The sequence below is a fragment of the Macrosteles quadrilineatus genome, unplaced genomic scaffold, assembly GCF_028750875.1.
Source record: "Macrosteles quadrilineatus isolate MER2022 unplaced genomic scaffold, UCM_ALF_1.0 Scaffold_5__1_contigs__length_97177068, whole genome shotgun sequence".
NCBI lineage: Eukaryota > Metazoa > Arthropoda > Insecta > Hemiptera > Cicadellidae > Macrosteles > Macrosteles quadrilineatus.
The window spans coordinates 77,174,206-77,190,277 of NW_026542598.1; the positions used below are offsets into that span (position 1 = coordinate 77,174,206).

The following is a 16,072-nucleotide window of genomic DNA, read 5'->3' on the forward strand; positions in this document are numbered from 1 at the left end:
TTGGTACACTGATTCTTTAGGCATTAAATAGGAAAACTGAGTGGTTTTTATTCTGATCGGACTCTCGGGCTCCGCCCCAGTGGCTCTGGAGTTTCCCATGGTAACTTAATGAGTACTCATATTTAAATGGAATTAATGAATTATAACAGCTGTTTCAATTAAACAAGTTGGTTCTGTTCTATGATGTTCAATAGCATTAAAGTTACAAGGATTACCAACAGAGTGCAGCACTATTATTTTTAAACGAACTTCAACCTGGAGGCGAGGTAGCGTAGCGAACGAGCTAACCTGAAGGCAATTTAGCGCAGCGAACGAGCTCCAACCGTAAAGGTGAGTGAGCGTAGCGAACGAACTTCAACCAGGACGTGTGAGCGCAGCGAACGAGCTCCAACCTAAAGGTGAGTGAGCGTAGCGAACGAACTTCAACCAGGACGTGATTGAGCAATGCGAACGAGCTCACATATGAAGTTAAACGGGGCAAAGCCCTCGGGTACAGCTAGTAATTGATAAATGATAACTTTATTTACTAAACAATCAGACATTTAAATAACAGTATTAATTAAAATTTACTTTGTCCCACCTTAGTCGTCTACAACAAGCTTTTGCCTTATGGGAAAAGAAGTCAGCAGTGACGAAGGTAGAATTTCTCACACTCAAAATACTCCTGTCTTAGTTGCAGTTGCATACTGTCTGCTCCATTGCTCCTTCACCGTGTTGGCTGAGGATCATGGTGGTGCATGGTGGTGGATGGGAGGTCGCAAGCCCGTCCCTGGAAAGTGGAAAATGAAATGGATCAACCCTTGCGGACTCAAACATAAATACATGTACCAGTCCATCTGGTATGAGGACAGTTATAGGCCGACCGGGGAGCAGTGGAGAACAATGCTTCATGTCACTCAAATGTGGTTAGGAAAAGCTAAACAAAGCTTTGAAGAGTTTAGAGAGAGATATGTAAGTATCTTCTTAGTTCATCCCTTAATGTACGGTGTTCACTAAGAGATGTAGTATATATTTCTAAATAAAAAAAAGTAATTGCTGTATTGTATTTACAGTTAAGGCTAACTGTGTATTCTTTTTGTTCATGTACAGTAATCCATGTTTTGGAAGCTTATAACAAAGCAGGCCCTCTTCTATGTACGGGATCTTGTCAGCTGAAACCTTTATGTATGGCAATTTGTATTCATATAAAGTTTGCATTTTTCCATGCAGATCATTATAAACATAACTCTTGTAAACAAAAATCTGTAGATCAGTTTTAACAAAGGGTTTTGCAAATACATTTAATTCGGCTATCTATTTGTTGATAGTTGCTTTCTGCACTAGTTGAAAATAGTTGAATGCCCCACCGTAGCACACTACACGGGTTAGGAATTTCATTAGGAACGGTGCTATTGTCTTCCTAAAGAACCGCTGATAAATAAAGGTTCTCACAAGTTTAAAAGGTGGTTTACAATAAATCAGAAATATTGTACCAAAAATTTGAAAATCTTTTTGGTTAATTTAAGTTTGAAGTTTTTAGTATTTGTTTTGAATCCTACCATAAACATAAAAATCCGTAATGTGCAGGTACAAGAGACCTTTCAAGTCAATTTCTTCCAACATAATCGCGAATGGGCGAACCACGACTACGAATGGCTTCCAAAATTACCCAAGAAACTTGGAGAGAAAACTCCAAAGGAACACCTCAAAACTCTATATGTAAGGCCAGCAAATTAAAATTGTACTAAGAGATAAACATTTTGTAACCATACCATAAGTTTTTTGGACATTTCAATTTTCGTTTAACTTGGATGTTTCATGCATAACTCATGATTGTTCCACTCTTTCAGGTTTAGTATGGTAAAGAGGTACGCAAATTTCGTAAATTTATGTCATAAAAAATCAAGAGTAAGGAATAATTAAATTAACTTTTCCTACAGTTTACCTGGCAAAGCAGGTTTCCTTGCACAGATTATAGTACAAAAAGCCCTACTTTGGCACACCGATTTTACTTTGGTACACACCAATATTCCAACCAAACAACATAAAACAGCGTGCTTTTATTATACATCTGTGTTTGTTTAAAAATAAGTTGGCAGCTTAAATATATTACAACTACGATCAGCTGGTGCAGCTTTTCCCATTTTGTTCAACGTTGGGATTTAACCTAACCTAAAACCGTGCTGTACAGTGTTTAAAATACTGATATAGTAACTGTAGGAAAAATGTGTAACACGAGTGCAAAGTGACTTTGCTGCACTCGACGGACTTTCAACACTCGCCTGCGGCTCGTGCGAAAATATTTCTCTCATGTGTAGCAAAGTGCCACTTCGCACACTAGATGCACAAATAACTATTGACTTTCCGAATATTAATATTTTGTTGAGTATTATAAAAAAACCATGTTACAGCTTGACCGATGGGCGGGGCAGTGTACATATTGGTTACAAATAGTCGATGTTGCTTTAGAACAAGTTCTGTGGGACTGGCATCTAGAGGCAGACCAAGGCCATCCTAAATACAAAGAAGCGTTTGAGGATATATGGGACACAAATAATCTAGTAAGTACTATTCATTTATCTATTTTTATAACTTTCGAGACATTTAGAACAACAAAGACAATGGGGTAATATAAAGTAGCTCAAGGGACATAACCAAGCGTAATTAAAGATTTGTCGGGAAGAAGAACTGGGATTAACTTAAATTAAGTCGTATCATACTGAACGTGACTAAAGATTGGGGTTTCAGCTAACGATGCTAACTAACAGTTAAAACCAAATGTATTTTACTTTTATTTCATTAAATTGCCACCATACGAATGTGGGTATTTTAAGCTAAGTATGAACGGAGATGAGTGTAGGATGAGTGGCGCGATCTTGTAGTCTTGCTAGTGACTAAGGCCGAATTATTCCTTAGACACAGCTGTTAATTTTGAGCCCATACAGTCAATGGCAAATAAGGGATCTACAGTTTATACCACATTTTTCCATTGTAATTACGAATTTGTCTAATTATCAGTATAGTACTGAGGTTAGTTGTAGGATTAAAATTAAACGTGAAAACAAAAAGTTTTCGTCCGTCAAGTTGCAGCCGCTCTCACCAAGGTATCGTACAAAATTACGAAAGAAACCTTACATTTACAAAATGAAATATTTGTAACACGAATTGTTTTTTTTCTCGATAGACCAAAACTCTAAACCTTTCAAATTTGACCCACCAATTATTAAGTGTACTGCTGTATCGGATTTCAGGTATTGTGTGATGTCTGGAACTATGTGAGATACCTCGGTCTGCAGCCAATGCCCGACGTGGGTAGAGAAGTCATGCCTAACGAGTTCCGTGACATTCAAGACGAGACAACCAGAAATATCAGGGACTGGATAATATTTAGGTGCTACATGAACATCCTTGAATATATGTATGACGTTTTGAACTACTGGTTAGACTTTGGTTATATAGGTCCTTGGTTCTCTTCACTCCATACAGAACACTGGAAAACATTCAAGAAAAAATCGTAAGAATTTATAATTGCAAGAAGTTAACGTTACTTTTATCAAATTTCATTGTTTGTTTTCTTATTTTCAAATATGTTTGGTAAAAGCTATCTCAATCATTACATTGGTTTTCATTTATATTTATTTATTTACTTATTCCTACGGAAAATGCCATTAAACAATACATATCAAAACAAGATGGTTTGCAAAAAAATACAAGGGCAGTTACACATGACACAATATACATACAAAAGACTAGAAAAGGTTTCAGATTGCATTGAATGATCTGAATCATTACAAAATAATACGTGCATGAACAAGCAGAATAAATAGTTACGGACCAACATTACAAGAGACATCATACCATAAACCAGATTAATGTTTTATCAAGACACAAAATCGACAAATATGAATTGCATAGTGACTAAAGCCTCGCGCGCACTGGGTCGGGGCGGCACGGACGGACGGTACGGACGTTCCGCACTTTTTTAGAGGTGCTGCGCGCACTGGATCGGTCGGTACGTTACGGACGTTCGGCAGTTTTGGTAGTTACCAACACAGTCACTTCATAGCTTTTGTGATGCATGTGTAGTGAAGAGAACGCTATGTTAAGTGAAGAAGAGATCGTTGTTAGGCTAATGGTGGTGGCAGAAGAATAAAAGAAGTCAAGAAGTGTAACAAAACGCAGATTTTGGGTTCACAACATAAATCGCAAGAGATTAGAACTTGGAGGGTTTCACGCTCTATTTTCAGACTTAAAAAAAGATGACTGCAAGTTCTTTCAATACTTTCGGATGACACATCAAAAGTTTGAAGAATTGCTACATGTAGTGAGTCCTAAGGAGAGACTAGCAGCATTGACTTTATCAGTCTGTTTAAGTTAATGTCGGAACGTCCGTACCGACCGTACCGAACGTGCTCTGCAGACGGCGGATGCGTCATCAATACGGGACGTCGGGATGTCCTAGAAATCTTTCCTTCGGAATTTTGGCCGACTGCGGAAGGTGCGGTACCGACCGTGACGACCCAGTGCGCAAACCAATCAGTATGTAGCACAACGGCTTCTACCCAGGATCTACTGTATTATCCTTATATATGGGGATACAAATGGTATGACGGGTTACATAAACGTCGTTTTATAAACTTGCATTGTCTACAAAACTCCTTAACATTACCTGATTTGAAATTAATTTTTTCAGGAAATCATTAATTCATTGCTTCAGATTTTTGTCGAAATACCAAACAAAAATTTACAATTTGACAACCGCAAGTGTAACAATAAAAAAAAAATAACGATTGAATGCTTAAAAAAAAAATACTAATTAGGAATAGGAAATGATTTTAATTTCGAAAATAATTTTATAGTTAACACAAAAAATTTTAAGAAAAGACTAACCTCTTTAAGTTAACAATTTTCGTTTTAAAATGTGTAACTGTTGACTACATTTTATTATCACTGAATATATAAACCTTAGTGAGTCAAAATCATTCTGGGTCTTATCTGAATAACAATAGTTTTTTGCGAGGATTCGGTGATAAACCCATATCAGGAGACGTTTGTTCAGTGCCACTACCAAGTAACCTCAAGTTTAATCAACTAATATGTTAAGTGCAGGAATTTCAATACGTCAGTGGGTAGGTGGGTGGCCCAAAGATCTTGCTAGTGAACCATGCCCTCGCGCCTGCACCCAGACTAACGAAAAGGAAGCGTGAACCATGCGCAGGCCCGAGGAGCGGCTCACAAAACTTTACATAACAAAATGAGAACCATGGATGGAGGCTCAAGAACAACACGCCATTTGAGAGAAACGAGCTGTAATTAACCATTTTAAAAAAAATAACACAACAATAACATCAACAACAATAATTAACAATAATACATGAATTAAATACTCTCAATTAAACTTTAAACAATTTTGATACCCGTTTACCCTACTAACTTACAATTATTTCATTAATCATTTTCAAATAGGCTAAATTTCAAAAAATAAATCTTACTAGCTTTTACCTTTCAAAAAACTTTAAATTAACAAATTACAACATGATATATATAATGACTCTTTTAATAAATTCATTTCATCTGGTAACTATAGAAACTTTAGGGGCCCCAAATTAGAATTCAATAGAATATTTAATAAAATTATAAAATTTAAAAAAAAAGATCAACAAGTAGCCTAGGCTAAAGAATTTAAAATTTAAAAAGAAAAACAATTAATAAATCTCTGTGCACAAATTAACAAATAGGTAACGAAATCTCCAAGTCCAGGACGGTGGTTAGCAATAATTAATTAGGCCTAAAACTTGCGGAATTTGCGGTACTAGTTCATGTTTCTGGGCGAGCAGCACCGGAGGGGAAGCAGGCATGACGGAAGAGGGGGGCCAAGATCCAGGGGTGGCCAAGAGTTGTAATTCCCACTCCGCCAAGGCTGATGCAGACTACCGGTACTCCATGTTCCTCCTCACGGGCCCTGAGTGACAAAACCCAGGAAACACAGTAGTAAGAGTAATAGACTGAGTCCATATCCGCAAGGTTCACTGTCACATCTTTCACCATTTACATTTAGTTCCAATATTTCACTGCTTTAGGCCTAACATATCATTTTCAAGTTTCTAAATTTTTTAAAAGGTTTGTCTCTCTATCACAGCTCTCTATCAATATAAAACATTTCAAACAATAACAATATTTTAAACATAACAATTAACAGGTTAAACAGTACAAGAACGGTAACATTAATATTTGCGGTAAAGGTGTCAGCAGGCTAGACGGGTATGTGACAGTGATAAATTTCACCAATAGAGAGAAAATATTTAAATTGCCTGGTCCAAAGTGGCCAGAAGAACAAGTTAACAGAGAACAATTGACACTTAAACACAGAAAAATACTTTAAAATTGTCAAAAAACGTTCCATACAAAAATTTAGGCCTAACGCAACGACTCATGTATTTTTGCTAATTTCTCCAAAAGTTGTGATCCGAATTTGTTCGGAATGGTCTTAAAAGCTGGGGGAAATGTTCCAGCAGCTTCTCCAGACCATCCCAAACCTTAACTCAAAGGCTGAAACCAGTAGGCCCTTTGGTTACCCAGTTCAAACCTGAATGGAGAATTGCCAAACTAAAAATTACTGTAACTTTCTTAAAACTTGAGTAAAATGACTCAAACTTTCTGGGGAGCTTTAAGAGCAGTTAATTCAACTTAATTTAACTAGTTTGGCAAGGACAAAGCAAAATAAAAGACTTTAACCTTACTTGACTGGGTAACACAAACTGAACATTTTACAAGACAAAACAACACTAAAAATTGTACGGGACACAGAAACAAAAGACTACCAGAGTAGTAGCCTAAGACAATTACATTTACTGAGCAAAAATTGTAAGCCTAGGCCTACCACAAAACAGTCAGAAGGACCCAAAACTGACTTGGCAGTTTCTCTCAAATAGCGGCTTTCCAACAAACATTTCTCAGTCAATTCTAGGCCTAGCATTTCGGGCAAGGCCCTGAATTATACAAAACAACAGAGAAAAGGGAAACTAACTATCAAAAGTCTTCCACGACCCCAAGACTAGGTTCCAGACCTAGTGCAACATGTGCACTAACCTAAGTATCAGAAAATAGTCCAAACTTACCCATCAAGCGCGCTGGGCGCTCTTAATTTACTGCATAGTAGAGAATACCTTCACACAAGTAAGGAAAAGGCAAAAATACAACGCAAACATACTACAAAATTAAGATGAAAGACGATGCAAAATTTATGCCGATGCAGCGCTAACGAAAGTCTCGGAGCCTCTGAATCGTCGGCGGTGGGAGTAATAAGAACAAAACCCACAGCCTTGTTCGGGGTCGTGGAGTGAGAAACACTGAACTAGCCTACTATAAAAAAAACACTTGAACCATTGATCATGAGTCGTGACATTCGCCCGGTGGAAATAGTCACGGCTCAACCTCCCTCCCCAAAAGAGGACACTCCTCTCCAAAAGGGACAAACAAACAAGCCTCTCCCCCACTTCCTGAAAAGAGAATGACCTGAAAGACAACTCAAGTGTCTGTGGTGGGGAACGCCAAGGGACTTCCAAACTGAGGGGAAAACTCACCCCCAGGGTTTGCTCTGGCCAGAGCTGGAAAATTTTGTGAGGGAAATTCCTTCGCAGAACACAGGGGACAGGAGAAGTGATCAGGTTCTCTGGCCCAGTGCACTTCCCACCCAGACACAAGAGGAAAGAAAATTGCCTACGGAAGAGTTCCGCGGAAGGGCTTGAGATGAGAAATGTGCGCCCTCCGGAAAACTTTTCCAGTCCGCGGATCTCCAAGCTCCGCCGTGACAGGCGTCAAAAACCTCAGGATGCGGTGGGGACCTGACCACCGATGACACAACTTTGCAGCTCTCTTGTCCACAGCCGAACTGGCTGGATGAGCTTTACAAAACACCAAATCCCCCACCTGGAAAGGGTTGTCTACTCTACCACGATTGTGCTTCCTCCGGACCAATTCCCTAGCTCTGATCAAGTTTCTCCTGGCCGCTTGCCAAGTTGCCTTGACATCAGCCGCACCAGGAGGTGGCAGAAGGTCGCCAATTCCCCACACATTCGCTAACGGGTTGTTAGGCGGATAGCCTAGAAACAGCTCGAAAGGGACCGCCTTGTGACTCTCATGGTGAGCAGTATTGAAAGCAAACTGAAGCCAAGGGAGTTCCTGATCCCAGGTGGTCTGCTTGTCAGCATGGAAAGCTATGAGAGCGGAGCGAAGATTGCGATTGAACCTTTCAGCATGAGAAGGCTGTGGATAGTAAGGGGAAGTAGTCACATGGCGGATTCCGTGCCCAAAGCACATTCTTTTGAACAGATGGGAAACAAACTGTGTTCCGTTGTCGGAAACAATGGTGGCGGGTATTCCAAAATGTTGGAAAAGGTGAGTTCGAAGTACCTGCACGGTGAGCTGTGCAGTGGCATTCCTTAAGGGGAAAAGCCAACAAAACTTGGAGAAGGCATCCACACAAACAAGTAGGAACTTATTTCCTGACTTGCTACGCGGGAGAGGCCCTACATAGTCAATGAAAACCTTCTCCAAAGGTCTTTCCGCCACCTCAGATGACAACAAACCAAACTTAGAGTTTTGAGCGGGCTTGCTCAGTGAGCACGTTTGACAAGAACGCACCCTAGCAGCAAGATCCCGATCCATACCCTTCCAGATGAACATTTCCCTAACCTTCGCAATGGTCTTGTGGATACCTAGATGCCCACCCACAGGAGACGAATGAAAATACTCAAAGACCATAGGGATTAGAAGACTAGGCAGCACAACTTTAGGTTTACCTCGCTGCCGAGCGCGACAGCAAAGGGCACCCTGGGACAGAAAATATGGGGGGTGGGCTCCCCCATTTTGAAGCTCACCAATGATCTTTGCCAGCTCAGGATCCTTCAGCTGATGGGGAATGAAATCAGAAAAGGCGAGTGGAAACTCCAAGAGCACGGCACAACCCGGTTGCTCTTGGTCAGAAGGATGATCGTCGGGTGAATGGTACATCCTAGATAGTGTGTCAGCAATCACATTCTGAGTGCCTCGAACGTGTTGCACTTGGAACTTAAGGGACGATATTTGGACAACCCAACGACCAATTTTCCCAAGCTGGCGTGGATGTGCAAGAAGCCACGAGAGTGCCTGGTTGTCGGTTTCCAATAAAAACTCCTTGTGCTCCAAAAAGCGTCTGAATTTATTGACTCCAAACACGACAGCCAAACACTCGAGTTCATACACCGAAGAGCTTTTCTTTTCGCAGGGACTCAAAGTGTGTGAGGCGTACGCAATTGGCTGCCTAACACCATCCACCTCTTGTGACAACACAGCCGCAATTGCGATGGAGGAAGCATCTGTTTGCAAGACAAAGTTTTGATTGAAATCCGGCATCGCCAAAACAGGGGGCTGCATGATAGCCTCCTTGAGAAGATCAAAAGACGTCTGCTGCGCTTCACCCCAGACAAACTTGGCGCCCTTCTTCCGAAGCTCATTGAGAGGAGCCGCCAATTCAGCAACACTGGGTATGAAGCGTCGGTAAAAACCTACCATGCCGATGAACCTAGCAATACCCTTGACATCTCTGGGAGGAGGAAACTCCCTGATAGCCTGGGTTCTAGCGGGGTCGATGCAGACGCCTCTATGGGAGATAAGATGACCAAGGAACGAAATTTCCGGCTTTGCAAAACTAACCTTGTCAGGATTCACGGTAAGGCCAGCCCTATTCAATCTACTCATGACTTCTTCAAGATGAATCAGGTGATCTTCGAAGCTCTCACTGTACACCAAGAGATCGTCGAGGTAATTGAACACAAACTTGAACTTGACATCATGAAAGATGGAATCAAGGAGTCTGGTGAGAGTCTGGGCCCCCACAGCAAGACCCATCGGAACTCTTGTGAACTGATACAAATTCCACGGAACGCAGAAAGCAGTGAGAGGTCGAGACTCAGGTTTCAAAGGAATCTGATGATAGGCCTGATTCAGATCAAAAACAGAAAAATACTTGGCCTTACCGAACCAATCAAACGCAGAATGCAAATCGGGGAGAGGCACAGAGTCGATTTCAATTTGCGCATTCAATTTGCGATAGTCCAAAACCATTCGGGACTTGCCATTGGGTTTTGGGACGAGAAAGGCTGGACTAGCGTAGCTCGAACGGGAAGGTTCAATGACACCATTTTCCAGAAGTTCGTCAATGATTTTTCTGAGAGTTTCCATTTTGGGTGGAGCTAATTTGTATGGGTGAGAGCGAACGGGACGGGTATCTGTTAGACGAATCTCGTACTCCAACAGGTTAGTGACTCCAAGCTTTGGCGTCAGCACATCTGGGAAACGAGAACACAAGGTTCTGATGGCTTCAGCCTCGCAAGTAGTCAGATGCCCTAACGGATCAATTGTTGGCTTGCTGGGTATCTCAGGCTCGACTACCGCAGCACCACCACCAATTTCATCAGCAAAAGATATTAATACCCGTCTCGCAAATCGGAAAAAACACTGACCTCTGCCTAAATCCAAAATTAGGCCAGTGTGCTTGATAAAATCCGCTCCTAAAATGACAGGGAAACAAAGGTCCTTAGCCACCCAAAAACTCCAAACCCAAGAAAAATGTTCAATTTTGAACTTGAAACGGGCTTCATAGATGATGGGAAGGGGTGAATTTGACGCAGTCCAGCAGATAGGGGTTTTTCGCTCAACTTGCTTGATAAGCCCAGACGATTCAAGGTTTTCAAAAAGGGACAAGGAAATGAGGCAACGGGCTGACCCAGAATCCACTAGGGCCTTCTGCACCGTGGAACCTATGAAGATGTTGAGACGTGGGCAAGTTGAGCGCGCCGCTTTCACGCCCATGGTAGCAAGGCCCGCAATCCCCCGCAGCAGAGGCTCGGTCACAGGCACAACACTCCCAGAAGGGGAGGCAACAGAAACATTAACTGACTTTAACTTAGACTTTGACTTACTTGAAAAAACATTCAAATTATTGCCCTTTACATTATCATCAACAACCTCACAGGAAGGATTGGGCAAATTTTCCTCCTGTGAGCAAACTAGTTTTTTGGACCACGTCCAAAATTTCCACCTTGACGGCAATGCCGCCGAATGTGACCTGGTTGCCCACAACCAAAACAAACAACAGGTTGCCTCTGCCACTGCGGCGGTTCAGGACCCAACACTCCCACGGGTGCTACGACAGCATGATGACCAGCTAGGGGAAGATGCCCCGCCGCTTGGTCTCTCTGAAAATCAGCGTCCTGGACAGATCTCGAAAGGATGGAAAGTCTGTCCAGATCCGCAAAAGAAGAAGGCCGTGGTGCAAAAACCAGACGGGAGCGTTCCTCAGGCTTCAACCCCTGAAGCACAATGTCAATGAGCTCAAGCTCACTGATCCCCAAACGCAAGACCCTTTCCACCGTGCGAATGTCCCCCACGTACTGGCTGAGAGACTCGGCTGGCTGCTGAGGACGAAAAACTCTCTCAACTTTCAGCTTCTCCATGACCCGACGGGGCATGAAAAGCTCCAAAACTTCTTTATGGAAAACATCAAAGGTGACGCCTCTGCGCAAACAATCAAGCAATCTGTCCCCCAACGGTTTCAGACAGTATGGAGCAATGAGTTCCATCAAAGTTGCGTCTGACATGCCAGGGTATTCACGCATGCGCAAAACACTCTCCAGAAAAAAACAAAGACCATTCACATCTAACCCGTCCACCGGCCGGAAACCACTCAGGACAGAGGCAAGGGGATGGGGAAGTTTGCCAAAGGAGTTAGAGATGGAAGGGGAACTATGAACTTGAGAAGGAAAGGGAGATGGGGACTGGACATTCAGCGTAGCCGCAGCCAAGGTGGACGTGTGAGAGGGGGACGGTGTGACATTTGCATTTGACATTTGAACATTTGCAGGCAACTGGAGCAGTGTACTTGGCGTAGGCGGAGCCTGGGGGGTACCCACTGGAGCCACAACTTCAACAACAGACTTTGGCACTTCGTTTGAAGTTTCCGAAGAACGGTTGTCTTCAAAAATTTCAACTTTCTCCTTGACAGACTTTCCTGCCTTAATACTCTCCAAAATTCCTTCCAGCTCAAGAATTCTGGCTTCCACCCAGCTCTTGTCCTCATCTTGGATTTCAGGTTGCCCTGAAACCAAGAGCAGACGCTTACGCCAGTGCGTCAGCTGTGTGATAGCCGAACTCTTAGCTGAGCCCATAGGCAAACTACTCCAACTATCAATTTCCCCACTTAGCTCTTCCATCCTCTCTTTACATGCCTCCAGTTCCTCATCCAAACTGAGCGACTCAACCCAAGCTTGAGGCATGCTAGCAATTTGTCTGAACTGTGTACGCAAAGTGCGTACATCAGTTCCAGGAGTCTCCCCCCGGGACCGCACCTCGTACACCAGCTCCGGCTTCCTCAAATATTCCGGCACAATTGACGCCATACCGAGTCTCAACCAGCACTTGACTCAAAAATGACAACAAAATTTTTTCACAAAACAAACACAGAAATTTAATTCCTAAGGCTTCTGGACGTTGATGCCTACGCACCTGATGGGGCCCAAAAGAAGAACCTGCCCATTCATACCGCAAGTACCGCAAGAAAAAACAACAACAAATGACCCACGAACGTACACACACACAAACATACACCGATACATACACTAGACAACACCTAACACTTGTGTGATGGGGGGTACACACAAACCTTTTTTTTTTTTTTTTTTTTTTTTTTTTTTTGACACATGACCATGCTTTTGACACTCTTGCTCCCGAAGGATGCAAGTCATTACCACCGATTCCACCCGGTGCCTCGGCCAAAGGGCGAGCTCCTAATAAAATGTGTTTACGCCCCACCACAACAACAACAAGACCTTTTTCCAAAACTGCCAGGCCAGAACATTTCCAAGAAACCAATCCATCCACGGCTCTTCAAAACAAAACAAAAAACAGAACGCGGACAGTGATCGCATCTCTAAGTATCCGAGTCGTGAAACCAAGTTTCACGACAAGGCACCCAGGACGCAACCCACTAACCACGCTCTGCTACCAGATGAACCATGCCCTCGCGCCTGCACCCAGACTAACGAAAAGGAAGCGTGAACCATGCGCAGGCCCGAGGAGCGGCTCACAAAACTTTACATAACAAAATGAGAACCATGGATGGAGGCTCAAGAACAACACGCCATTTGAGAGAAACGAGCTGTAATTAACCATTTTAAAAAAAATAACACAACAATAACATCAACAACAATAATTAACAATAATACATGAATTAAATACTCTCAATTAAACTTTAAAAAATTTTGATACCCGTTTACCCTACTAACTTACAATTATTTCATTAATCATTTTCAAATAGGCTAAATTTCAAAAAATAAATCTTACTAGCTTTTACCTTTCAAAAAACTTTAAATTAACAAATTACAACATGATATATATAATGACTCTTTTAATAAATTCATTTCATCTGGTAACTATAGAAACTTTAGGGGCCCCAAATTAGAATTCAATAGAATATTTAATAAAATTATAAAATTTAAAAAAAAGATCAACAAGTAGCCTAGGCTAAAGAATTTAAAATTTAAAAAGAAAAACAATTAATAAATCTCTGTGCACAAATTAACAAATAGGTAACGAAATCTCCAAGTCCAGGACGGTGGTTAGCAATAATTAATTAGGCCTAAAACTTGCGGAATTTGCGGTACTAGTTCATGTTTCTGGGCGAGCAGCACCGGAGGGGAAGCAGGCATGACGGAAGAGGGGGGCCAAGATCCAGGGGTGGCCAAGAGTTGTAATTCCCACTCCGCCAAGGCTGATGCAGACTACCGGTACTCCATGTTCCTCCTCACGGGCCCTGAGTGACAAAACCCAGGAAACACAGTAGTAAGAGTAATAGACTGAGTCCATATCCGCAAGGTTCACTGTCACATCTTTCACCATTTACATTTAGTTCCAATATTTCACTGCTTTAGGCCTAACATATCATTTTCAAGTTTCTAAATTTTTTAAAAGGTTTGTCTCTCTATCACAGCTCTCTATCAATATAAAACATTTCAAACAATAACAATATTTTAAACATAACAATTAACAGGTTAAACAGTACAAGAACGGTAACATTAATATTTGCGGTAAAGGTGTCAGCAGGCTAGACGGGTATGTGACAGTGATAAATTTCACCAATAGAGAGAAAATATTTAAATTGCCTGGTCCAAAGTGGCCAGAAGAACAAGTTAACAGAGAACAATTGACACTTAAACACAGAAAAATACTTTAAAATTGTCAAAAAACGTTCCATACAAAAATTTAGGCCTAACGCAACGACTCATGTATTTTTGCTAATTTCTCCAAAAGTTGTGATCCGAATTTGTTCGGAATGGTCTTAAAAGCTGGGGGAAATGTTCCAGCAGCTTCTCCAGACCATCCCAAACCTTAACTCAAAGGCTGAAACCAGTAGGCCCTTTGGTTACCCAGTTCAAACCTGAATGGAGAATTGCCAAACTAAAAATTACTGTAACTTTCTTAAAACTTGAGTAAAATGACTCAAACTTTCTGGGGAGCTTTAAGAGCAGTTAATTCAACTTAATTTAACTAGTTTGGCAAGGACAAAGCAAAATAAAAGACTTTAACCTTACTTGACTGGGTAACACAAACTGAACATTTTACAAGACAAAACAACACTAAAAATTGTACGGGACACAGAAACAAAAGACTACCAGAGTAGTAGCCTAAGACAATTACATTTACTGAGCAAAAATTGTAAGCCTAGGCCTACCACAAAACAGTCAGAAGGACCCAAAACTGACTTGGCAGTTTCTCTCAAATAGCGGCTTTCCAACAAACATTTCTCAGTCAATTCTAGGCCTAGCATTTCGGGCAAGGCCCTGAATTATACAAAACAACAGAGAAAAGGGAAACTAACTATCAAAAGTCTTCCACGACCCCAAGACTAGGTTCCAGACCTAGTGCAACATGTGCACTAACCTAAGTATCAGAAAATAGTCCAAACTTACCCATCAAGCGCGCTGGGCGCTCTTAATTTACTGCATAGTAGAGAATACCTTCACACAAGTAAGGAAAAGGCAAAAATACAACGCAAACATACTACAAAATTAAGATGAAAGACGATGCAAAATTTATGCCGATGCAGCGCTAACGAAAGTCTCGGAGCCTCTGAATCGTCGGCGGTGGGAGTAATAAGAACAAAACCCACAGCCTTGTTCGGGGTCGTGGAGTGAGAAACACTGAACTAGCCTACTATAAAAAAAAACACTTGAACCATTGATCATGAGTCGTGACATTCGCCCGGTGGAAATAGTCACGGCTCACTAGTGGTTGAATAATATATCACCAAGTTAATTCTAACCTAAAATATATTGGTTGAGACACGGTACCTTGGACCGTTTCTCTTTTAATGATAAATTATGTTAAAATATATATTTTACTCAAAAAGCTATCATAGAAAGCAAACAATAGTAGATATTGGAAAAAGGCAAGGTAAAGAAAAGATCTAGTATGTTTGTTCTTGTGTGCCTAAGTTGTTTATCTGAAAAAGTAAAAGAAAAACTACATATTTTGTTATAATAATAATAAAAAAATATATGATTTAGCCGGAACCATGACACCACTCAATAATTTATGTAGGCCTATATATTTTTATCTTTATAACAATTTTATCTTCAGATTAACAGTCCTGTCGTCAATGAAGGACGTAGAGTGAAATATTCACTAACAACAATGATTGAAAACTAAAAGTTTTTGTGTTTTATGAATGTATTGTCCTTTTTCACGCATTAGAAAAGTATAATTTTATTTTAATACCCTTGAATGAGCGGAATTTTTCGTATGGTTTGTAGGAAGAATATCTTGACGTGTTGCTTCATCGTAAATTATGTAAACAAACTAAAGCTATAAAAGAAGAGTACGGTAAAATTTAGCGATATACTAGGATTTTATATATAAAAAAAAATAATAAAAAAAACTGCCCCGGTGTTGATTTGAGAGTAGTTTTTTTACATAGACGTAAAAGCGGCGACAAAAAAAACAAAACAAAAATTATTTTCTTTAAAAAGGTTGCTTGTTGTATTATTCTTCAGTATTT

General features: G+C 41.0%; 1 protein-coding gene across 1 annotated transcript; it reads left to right on the forward strand.

Annotated features, from left to right (window-relative positions):
• Positions 1 to 609: 609 nt before the first annotated feature.
• On the forward strand, positions 610 to 4,132 carry LOC128995703 (uncharacterized). The gene is made up of 5 exons (XM_054420721.1): positions 610 to 951; positions 1,567 to 1,698; positions 2,391 to 2,540; positions 3,231 to 3,418; positions 4,066 to 4,132. The coding sequence occupies exons 1-5, from the start codon at positions 610 to 612 to the stop codon at positions 4,130 to 4,132; spliced, it is 879 nt and encodes a 292-aa protein (XP_054276696.1).
• The last annotated feature ends 11,940 nt before the right edge of the window (positions 4,133 to 16,072 follow it).